General features: G+C 47.1%; 1 protein-coding gene across 1 annotated transcript in view; it reads right to left on the bottom strand.

The window, feature by feature from the left end:
* Positions 1 to 6547: 6547 nt before the first annotated feature.
* il2 (interleukin 2) overlaps positions 6548 to 10516 on the bottom strand; it is a 107844-nt gene continuing 103875 nt past the window's right edge. The window contains exon 8 of the mRNA XM_072495632.1: positions 6548 to 9693. Coding sequence (XP_072351733.1) covers positions 9589 to 9693 — 105 coding nt within the window. The 3' untranslated portion in view covers positions 6548 to 9588. The remainder of the gene's footprint in view (positions 9694 to 10516) is intronic.

Here is a 10516-nt window from a genome sequence, read left to right as displayed (position 1 = left end):
ACGGTTTTTCCCCTGACGGCTGAGGTTCAGTCGGCCATCAGTCGTATCAAGGCCAATATCATCAAGGCCGCCATGCACGCGGTGGACAAAACCATTCCCTTCCAGGTAGAAAGTGACGCATCAAACGTCGCCCTGGCTGCTACCCTCAACCAGGCGGGCAGACCAGTAGCGTTCTTCTCCCGAACCCTCACCGCCTCGGAAATTCGACACTCTGCAGTCGAGAAGGAGGCACAAGCCATAGTGGAGGCTGTGCTGCACTGGAGGCACTACCTAGCCGGTAGGATGTTCGCCCTCGTCACCGACCAACGGTCGGTCGCCTTTATGTTCGATAACGTACAACGGGGCAAAATAAAGAATGATAAAATTCTGAGGTGGAGGATCGAACTCTCCACCTACACGTACGATATTACATATCGTCCGGGGGAGCTCAACGAGTCCCCAGATGCCCTGTCCCGCGGCACGTGCGCCAACGTGCAGAAAGACTGTCTGCGGGCCATCCACGATGACCTCTGCCACCCCGGGGTCAGCTGGCTTGCCCATTTCATCAAGTCCCGCAACCTACCTTACTCCACCGAGGAGATCAAGGCCATGACCAAGGCTTGCCAGATCTGTGCGGAGTGCAAACCGCACGTCTATCGACCAGACAAGGCTCGCCTGGTAAAGGCCTCTGAGCCCTTTGAGCAACTAAGCTTGGACTTCAAAGGGCCCCTCCCATCCACCAACCGCAATACCTACTTCCTCACTGTCATCGATGAATTCTCCCGCTTCCCATTCGCTGCCCCCTGCCCCGATATGACCTCGGCCTCCGTAATCAAGGCACTGCACAGCATCTTTACTCTGTTTGGTTTCCCCGCTTATATCCACAGCGACCGGGGTACATTGTTCATGAGCGATGAGCTGCGTCAGTATCTGCTCAACAAGGGCATCGCCTCGAGCAGAACGATCAGCTATAACCCGCGGGGAAACAGGCAGGTGGAGAGGGAGAACGCAACAGTTTGGAAGGCTGTTCTTCCAACCCTACGGTCAAGAAGTCTCCCAATCGCCCGCTGGCAGGAGGTCCTACCCGATGCCCTACACTCCATTAGGTCGCTCCTCTGTACGGCTATGAACGAGACCCCTCACAACTGTTTGTTTGTCTTCCCCAGGACGTCCACCTCTGGGGTCTCGCTTCCACGTTGGCTGACAACTCCGGGACCAGTTCTACTCCGGAGGCACATGAGGAGCCATAAGACAGATCCACTGGTCAAAAGGGTCCAACTATTACACGCAAACCCTCAATATGCGATTTCAGCGGGAGCGGAGCTGGTTAGTCAATTTCAGCGGGAGCAGTGCGGAAGTGAATTCTGGGAGGTAAGTCTCTCCTTTAAAAACACTTGTCTTTGCAGGGGCATGCCAGTCGATTTCAGCGGGAGCGGAGCTGGTTAGTCAATTTCAGCGGGAGCAGTGCGGAAGTGATTTCTGGGAGGTAAGTCTTTCATTTAAAAACACGTCTTTGCAGGAGCAGGCCAGTCGATTTCAGCGGGAGCGGTGCGTTAGTGATTTCTGGGAGACCTTCATAGGAGCAGGCTAGTCAATTTCAGCGGTAAACACTTACCTGGTCCCGTTTTCGGTCCCTCTTTGCTGTTTTTAAAAAAAATTTAGTGTTTAAGGCGGGAACAGGAAGTTCGACCCGCGGACTTCTGGGAAGACCCTCACCAATAAATTCTGGTGGAGAGGAAACCCGAGACACTACACGTGTAGTGTCTCCCACCCGCCCTCCTCCTCTAACCTAATAATAAGACCCAGTGGTGTGAGGTAAGTACCATATTTTATTATTATTATTTATTTATTTTTAATTTAATTTAGTTGTTAGCCAGATCTTGGTAGAAAGTTAGAGGGATGGCAGGGAAGGGAGTGCAATGTTCCTCCTGCAGGATGTTTGAGGTGAGGGATGCAGTTAGTGTCCCTGCTGATTTTACCTGCAGGAAGTGCTGCCATCTCCAGCTCCTCCAAGACCGAGTTAGGGAACTGGAGCTGGAGTTGGAAGAACTTCGGATCATTCGGGAGGCAGAGGGGGTCATAGATAGCAGCTTCAGGGAATTAGTTACACCAAAGATTGGAGATAGATGGGTAACTGTAAGAGGGACTGGGAAAAAGCAGTCAGTGCAGGGATCCCCTGCGGTCGTTCCCATGAGAAACAAGTATACCGCTTTGGATACTTGTGGGGGGGGGGGGGACTTACCAGGGGTAAGCCATGGGGTACGGGCCTCTGGCACGGAGTCTGTCCCTGTTGCTCAGAAGGGAAGGGGGGAGAGGAGCAGAGCATTAGTAATTGGGGACTCGATAGTCAGGGGCACAGATAGGAGATTTTGTGGGAGTGTGAGAGACTCACGTTTGGTATGTTGCCTCCCAGGTGCAAGGGTACGTGATGTCTCGGATCGTGTTTTCCGGGTCCTTGGGGAGAGGGGGAGCAGCCCCAAGTCGTGGTCCACATTGGCACTAACGACATAGGTAGGAAAGGGGACAAGGATGTCAGGCAGGCTTTCAGGGAGCTAGGATGGAAGCTCAGAACTAGAACAAACAGAGTTGTTATCTCTGGGTTGTTGCCCGTGCCACGTGATAGTGAGATGAGGAATAGGGAGAGAGAGCATTTAAACACGTGGCTACAGGGATGGTGCAGGCGGGAGGGATTCAGATTTCTGGATAACTGGGGCTCTTTCTGGGGAAGGTGGGACCTCTACAGACAGGATGGTCTACATCTGAACCTGAGGGGCACAAATATCCTGGGGGGGAGATTTGTTAGTGCTCTTTGGGGGGGGGTTTAAACTAATGCAGCAGGGGCATGGGAACCTGGATTGTAGTTTTAGGGTAAGGGAGAATGAGAGTATAGAGGTCAGGAGCACAGATTTGACGTCACAGGAGGGGGCCAGTGTTCAGGTAGGTGGTTTGAAGTGTGTCTACTTCAATGCCAGGAGTATACGAAATAAGGTAGGGGAACTGGCAGCATGGGTTGGTACCTGGGACTTCGATGTTGTGGCCATTTCGGAGACATGGATAGAGCAGGGACAGAAATGGATGTTGCAGGTTCCGGGGTTTAGGTGTTTTAGTAAGCTCAGAGAAGGAGGCAAAAGAGGGGGAGGTGTGGCGCTGCTAGTCAAGAGCAGTATTACGGTGGCGGAGAGGATGCTAGATGGGGATTCATCTTCCGAGGTAGTATGGGCTGAGGTTAGAAACATGAAAGGAGAGGTCACCCTGTTGGGAGTCTTCTATAGGCCTCCAAATAGTTCTAGGGACGTAGAGGAAAGGATGGCGAGGATGATCCTGGATAAGAGCGAAAGTAACAGGGTAGTTATTATGGGAGACTTTAACTTTCCAAATATTGACTGGAAAAGATATAGTTCGAGTACATTAGATGGGTCGTTTTTTGTACAGTGTGTGCAGGAGGGTTTCCTGACACAATATGTTGACAGGCCAACAAGAGGCGAGGCCACGTTGGATTTGGTTTTGGGTAATGAACCAGGCCAGGTGTTGGATTTGGAGGTAGGAGAGCACTTTGGGGACAGTGACCACAATTCGGTGGCGTTTACGTTAATGATGGGAAGGGATAAGTATACACCGCAGGGCAAGAGTTATAGCTGGGGGAAGGGCAATTATGATGCCATTAGACGTGACTTGGGGGGGGATAAGGTGGAGAAGTAGGCTGCAAGTGTTGGGCACACTGGATAAGTGGAGCTTGTTCAAGGATCAGCTACTGCGTGTTCTTGATAAGTATGTACCGGTCAGGCAGGGAGGAAGGCGTCGAGCGAGGGAACCGTGGTTTACCAAAGAAGTGGAATCTCTTGTTAAGAGGAAGAAGGAGGCCTATGTGAAGATGAGGTGTGAAGTTTCAGTTGGGGCGATGGATAGTTACAAGGTAGCGAGGAAGGATCTAAAGAGAGAGCTAAGACGAGCAAGGAGGGGACATGAGAAGTATTTGGCAGGTAGGATCAAGGAAAACCCAAAAGCTTTCTATAGGCATGTCAGGAATAAGCGAATGACTGGGGAAAGAGTAGGACCAGTCAAGGACAGGGATGGGAAGTTGTGTGTGGAGTCTGAAGAGATAGGCGAGATACTAAATGAATATTTTTCGTCAGTATTCACTCAGGAAAAAGATAATGTTGTGGAGGAGAATGCTGAGCCCCAGGCTAATAGAATAGATGGCATTGAGGTACGTAGGGAAGAGGTGTTGGCAATTCTGGACAGGCTGAAAATAGATAAGTCCCCGGGACCTGATGGGATTTATCCTAGGATTCTCTGGGAGGCCAGGGAAGAGATTGCTGGACCTTTGGCTTTGATTTTAATGTCATCATTGGCTACAGGAATAGTGCCAGAGGACTGGAGGATAGCAAATGTGGTCCCTTTGTTCAAAAAGGGGAGCAGAGACAACCCCGGCAACTATAGACCGGTGAGCCTCACGTCTGTAGTGGGTAAAGTCTTGGAGGGGATTATAAGAGACACGATTTATAATCATCTAGATAGGAATAATATGATCAGGGATAGTCAGCATGGCTTTGTGAAGGGTAGGTCATGCCTCACAAACCTTATCGAGTTCTTTGAGAAGGTGACTGAACAGGTGGACGAGGGTAGAGCAGTTGATGTGGTGTGTATGGATTTCAGCAAAGCGTTTGATAAGGTTCCCCACGGTAGGCTATTGCAGAAAATACGGAGGCTGGGGATTGAGGGTGATTTAGAGATGTGGATCAGAAATTGGCGAGCTGAAAGAAGACAGAGGGTGGTGGTTGATGGGAAATGTTCAGAATGGAGTTCAGTTACAAGTGGAGTACCACAAGGATCTGTTCTGGGGCCGTTGCTGTTTGTCATTTTTATCAGTGACCTAGAGGAAGGCGCAGAAGGGTGGGTGAGTAAATTTGCAGACGATACTAAAGTCGGTGGTGTTGTCGATAGTGTGGAAGGATGTAGCAGGTTGCAGAGGGATATAGATAAGCTGCAGAGCTGGGCTGAGAGGTTGCAAATGGAGTTTAATGTAGAGAAGTGTGAGGTGATTCACTTTGGAAGGAATAACAGGAATGCAGAATATTTGGCTAATGGAAAAGTTCTTAAAAGTGTGGATGAGCAGAGGGATCTAGGTGTCCATGTACATAGATCCCTGAAAGTTGCCACCCAGGTTGATAGGGTTGTGAAGAAGGCCTATGGAGTGTTGGCCTTTATTGGTAGAGGGATTGAGTTCCGGAGTCAGGAGGTCATGTTGCAGCTGTACAGAACTCTGGTACGGCCGCATTTGGAGTATTGCGTACAGTTATGGTCACCGCATTATAGGAAGGACGTGGAGGCTTTGGAGCGGGTGCAGAGGAGATTTACCAGGATGTTGCCTGGTATGGAGGGAAAATCTTATGAGGAAAGGCTGATGGACTTGAGGTTGTTTTCGTTGGAGAGAAGAAGGTTAAGAGGAGACTTAATAGAGGCATACAAAATGATCAGGGTGTTGGATAGGGTGGACAGTGAGAGCCTTCTCCCGCGGATGGAAATGGCTGGCACGAGGGGACATAGCTTTAAACTGAGGGGTGATAGATATAGGACAGAGGTCAGAGGTAGGTTCTTTACGCAAAGAGTAGTGAGGCCGTGGAATGCCCTACCTGCTACAGTAGTGAACTCTCTAACATTGAGGGCATTTAAAAGTTTATTGGATAAACATATGGATGATAATGGCATAGTGTAGGTTAGATGGCTTTTGTTTCGGTGCAACATTGTGGGCTGAAGGGCCTGTTCTGCGCTGTATTGTTCTATGTTCTATGCCTACGTCGAGCACCCCGACGGCAGACAGGACACCGTTTCCCTGCGAGACCTGGCACCCGCTAGCTCGCCCACCGACGTCCCCCCTTCCACCGACGCTCCCCTCCCCGCACCGGCGGTCGACTCCAACAGCGCCCCCCCCCATAGCACCCCCCTCCCCCCCAGCTGGCGCCGGCACCAATCACCCTAGTCACTGCGGATACGCCCCCTGCTTCCACGCGGGCAAAGGCTCAGACAACTGTGCTCCTGGATATACCACCACCGAGGACGACCGTATCCGCCGCACCACCGCCGGAGCTGAGAAGGTCGACACGGGCAATCAGACCACCCAAAAGACTGAACTTGTAATTCCACTTCACCCCCGATGGACTATGCATTTTTTTTTAAACAGGGGGTGAATGTGATGAATGATATCTGTATACATATGTACAATTAATGCGTAGGCCCATTTAAGACCGGGTTTGGAACCTTGGGGGACTCTGCCTCTGGCTCCGCCCCCAGGAAGCTGTATATAAGGTTACATTCAGTAGGCAGCTTCTCGGCAGCTGTCTGGTTTTCTGGTTATTAAAGCCTTTGTATTATCAAACTCCTCTCCTGAGTCGTAATTGAGGGTATCTCAACACTAAAGATACATTTCCTCATCTGCTGGAGTCACATAAAATGATCAATGGCTGCATTATCTTTGGCACAGGTTTCATCATGAGAAATAACACACATTTCCGTCCTATTTAAAAATTATTAAGCATTATGTGGGGAATTATATATTACTGCACAAACATTAACGGTCAACATTCATTTTAATGTAAATATACATTTTACAACAAAAAAAATTATGTTTCCAAGACAGGCAGAGTTTTAAAAATGCTAAGCACAATACAATCAATTTGTTCCTTATTGCTTAGAGAGCCCTGTTTGCAAAAATAGCTATAATGAGTTAACGGTTAATAGTTCAGGTGGCAATTTGAACGGCCAGTTGAAAACGGCAGCATCAAGACAAAATCTAGCTGGAACTATCAAGGAGGAAATTAGCACTGACTATATAATTTTTTTTTAAATATGTGGCTAATATTGAATTACAGACAAATGTGTAGCTGATTCATCGTCTGGTTACCACCTTGGGGTTGCATTATTGTGTGATATAGGCAACTTAAGGGAACATTTATTGATGTGGCTAAGAATATGTTCAGCAAAAGAAAGCCAAAATTATGGGGCGGTGGGTGAGGGCACGGTTTTGCAACCTCCACAATAGTGGCAGGGGAGGTAGAAAGAAGGAAGAATAAAGAAAAAGAGAGCAGAAAGTTGCAGAAACTGTTGCATTGCAAAGTGGGGGAAAATGAACACTAACTATTATTTTGGAACCTAAATACTTTTTTTTACTATGCAGGGTAAAATAGCAACATTACTCCAGATGTTCTACAGCAGGGATTTTCACCCTTTTGTCTTTTGAAGCCAAAACACCCAAGCCCTAGCCACTGCTACAAAAGTTGCACAGCACCTCTGTAACTGTGCAAGTATTTTAGCAACAATTCTGTCAAGGTGTTCAGGTATCTCCAACAAGCATGTGTGCATTTCACGTTCAATGTGCATCCTTGCTCATTGGTGTCAAGTTATTGATTGTCACTGAAATGGGTAAACTGGCTCCCTGAGGTTGGTAGATTATCACTCTGTAGTGTCACTGGAGCTGACAGAGCAGTGATACGGACAAAAGGAATACTGTCCCCATCTCTCCTTGATTCTCCTGAGGAGCCAAATGTCCATATAACCTTAAAAATATTCAACGATGGGGCATCCAGAACCCTGAGTTCCAAACATTCATCACCCTCACCTCAGTCCCAAATCAGCCTCAAATCCTCAGACGGTGCCCCTGGGTTTTAGATTTCCCTGACCAGCGGTAACAATGTCTCAGCATCTATCCTTTTAAGCCCCTTCAGAATTTTGAAGGTTGCGATGAGATCACGCCTAGTTCCTCTGAACTCCAGAGAATATTTGCCTCGTGCAAGCAATGGCATTGGCAGCTGTGCCAGCCATTACTTCTCCTCTTGTTCGTTATGAAAAAGCCAGGTGGAATTTGTTTGCAGAGGCTGGATATTGTCTCCTGGACATCACAGCACTGACCGATGACTATCAACCCCTGAGGCCAAGTAGTAGCTTCCAGCTCCCTGTGTCCTGTTCATGGACAGGGCTGAAGACTAAAGTGATTTGGTGCAGTTGTCAACTGGTGTTTGAGCCTGGTAGTTAAAACTCCGTGTCCCTGAACAGGCCTAGGGCAACCCATGTGCCCGTTCCCCAATTGAAGCCCTTAAGTGGCCAATTATTGGCCACTTGATGCTCATTTCCCACCTCACCTCGTTTTGAGGGTGGCAGGAAGAGATCTGGATCAGAGAAGCCTGGCAGGTCACTCTGCCAGGGCCTCAGATGTTATGGTGGTGGTGCCTCCCTTAAAGGCCCCAATTCCACATTGGGTGTCCACCCCTTCCCAAGATATGCTCCCCGCAGATGTTCTCTCCCCCACCCACCTGACGTCCCCATCAAGACCGCAGCACTCTCTCCCCACCCCCCACAGACCTCACCTTCCTTCCTCGTTGGAAAACTCTGCACGATTGCCTGGTCTTGGACTCCTGCATTTGAGGGGCAAATGAGAGCATTAAATGGCTGTGGGGCCTCAGTGATTGGCAGGGATGCATTTCCAACTGATTCTTCAGGTGGCGGGGTTCCTGCCTACAATGTAAAGAGCTCAGATTGCGTAGAAATACATTAAAACCTGAAAGTGCTTCTTTACCCATAAGTGCTATCAATTGTGTCAAAAGGGAGCCATACCACGTTAGTCATCCAGTGTTTAGTTTTGTCCATTATTCGAAACCTGCCTACGCCAGCATGGGTATAATGGGTTCAATAGTTTCTTTCCGATTCCATAATCTAATTCCAACATGCCCTGATCAGAATCGAATTGGATGAGTGGACCAGGCGGTGGAAAGACGTTTAGACACACTTCATTTTTAATTGTTTTGCACTATCGAGCAATTTTAAATAAATTGCATATTAAGCAACATTCCAATGTTATCTGAATCTGATTGTTAAGCGGCTAAACATACATCAATTACTTTTTAACTCTTTTCCCTGATCCAGAACCTCATCATAACTCTTGAACTGGGTAAGGTTTGAATAGGTTCTGACAAAATCTACATATCCTTAATGATTGGATTAGTGAAGGGTATACAGGATTCAAACCATACAGTTTTTATGCATTGTACATATTACAAATTTCAGATTATCTAATTCATAGCTTCATCATTTATAAAGAAAAGAAAATTCAGCAATATTACAGTTTTTATATAAATATATATACAATATAAACATTACATTCCGTGCATTTACATACAATACAGTGAGGTTAAGTTAAATATAAAATTCACAAAAAAAATCAGCATTTATAAAAATTTATTTCAGCATTGATAAAAAATTCATACTTCACAATTTACATACCATACAATATAGTTTAAGCTAGAAGTTGTGTAACTTTAATAATAAGAGTCGTTAGTAGTGTCATAAGCAGGCTTACAATAACACTGGAATGAAGTTACTGTGAAAATCCCCGAGTCGCCACACTACAGCGCCTGTTCGGATACAGGGAGGGAGAATTCAGAACGTCCAATTCACCTAACATGCACGTCTTTCGGGACTAGTGGGAGGAAACCGGAGCACCCGGAGGAAACCCGCGCAGACACGGGGAGAACGTGCAGACTCCGCACAGACAGTGACCCAAGCTGGGAATCGAAACCGGGTCCCTGCAGCTGTGAGGCAACAGTGCTAACCACTGTGCTACCGTGCTGCCATATACCACTGTTGGAGAAGACGAGCAAAGGCATTTAGAAAATCTTTGACATTTTTTTCTTGGAACTCTTCACAAACTGTACAGTTCTCCGGCTACAATAGAAACACAGGATTAGGACTATAACAACAAAACATCTTTAAAAAACAATTTGAATGTAATGTAAGTGGCACAAGTGCCTTCCTTAGCCTAAATAATATATTGCAATTTTATCTTTATAATATTGCACATAAACTAAATGGCAGTAGTACAAGATTAAATACAACTCCTAGAACAGCAGGAAGTTTGACAGGCAAGGCAGGATAGGGGAGGGGGTAAAGAAGTAAAAATAAGTCAAGTGCCCAGTAGCGATCAAAGACCAAATTACCCAATCGAATACTGAAAAGACACTCAAAGTGGAGATCCAATTCTACTGCAATATATTTGTGCTGAGGCATGGATCTGATGTATCAGATTTCGCAGTTTGCTTTCAAAAGCAACTCAGGCAATGGGAAGAATTTTTTTTTTCCCAGACTGGTGGAAAACAGAATGGAATCAAGAAGTTGCAGACATGGGGGAAATGTTCCTGCTCCCTCTGCTTGAAGTGACGTTGTAAATGTGGCCGCCCAGGTTCGCTCCTGGCTCTGGGTCACTGTCCATGTGGACTTTGCACATTCTCCCCGTGTTTGCGTGGGATTTGCCCCCACAAACCAAAGACGTGCAGGCTCGGTGGGTTGGCCACACTAATTGCCCCTTAATTGGAAAAAATGAATGGGTACTCTAAATTTAATTTTTTTTTTAGGTAAATGTGGCCGTAATACATGTGTTTATGATTTCAGTCCCCCCCATTAAATGTGGCATAATTCTATTCAAGTTACAGCCTAGTAGAGGCAGGAATGTAGAGACAAACAGGAGGACACTTATGAGCTGCCTTTAACT

Source organism: Scyliorhinus torazame, chromosome 3 (genome assembly GCF_047496885.1).
Source record: "Scyliorhinus torazame isolate Kashiwa2021f chromosome 3, sScyTor2.1, whole genome shotgun sequence".
NCBI lineage: Eukaryota > Metazoa > Chordata > Chondrichthyes > Carcharhiniformes > Scyliorhinidae > Scyliorhinus > Scyliorhinus torazame.
This window is presented reverse-complemented; position numbering and strand designations above follow the sequence as displayed.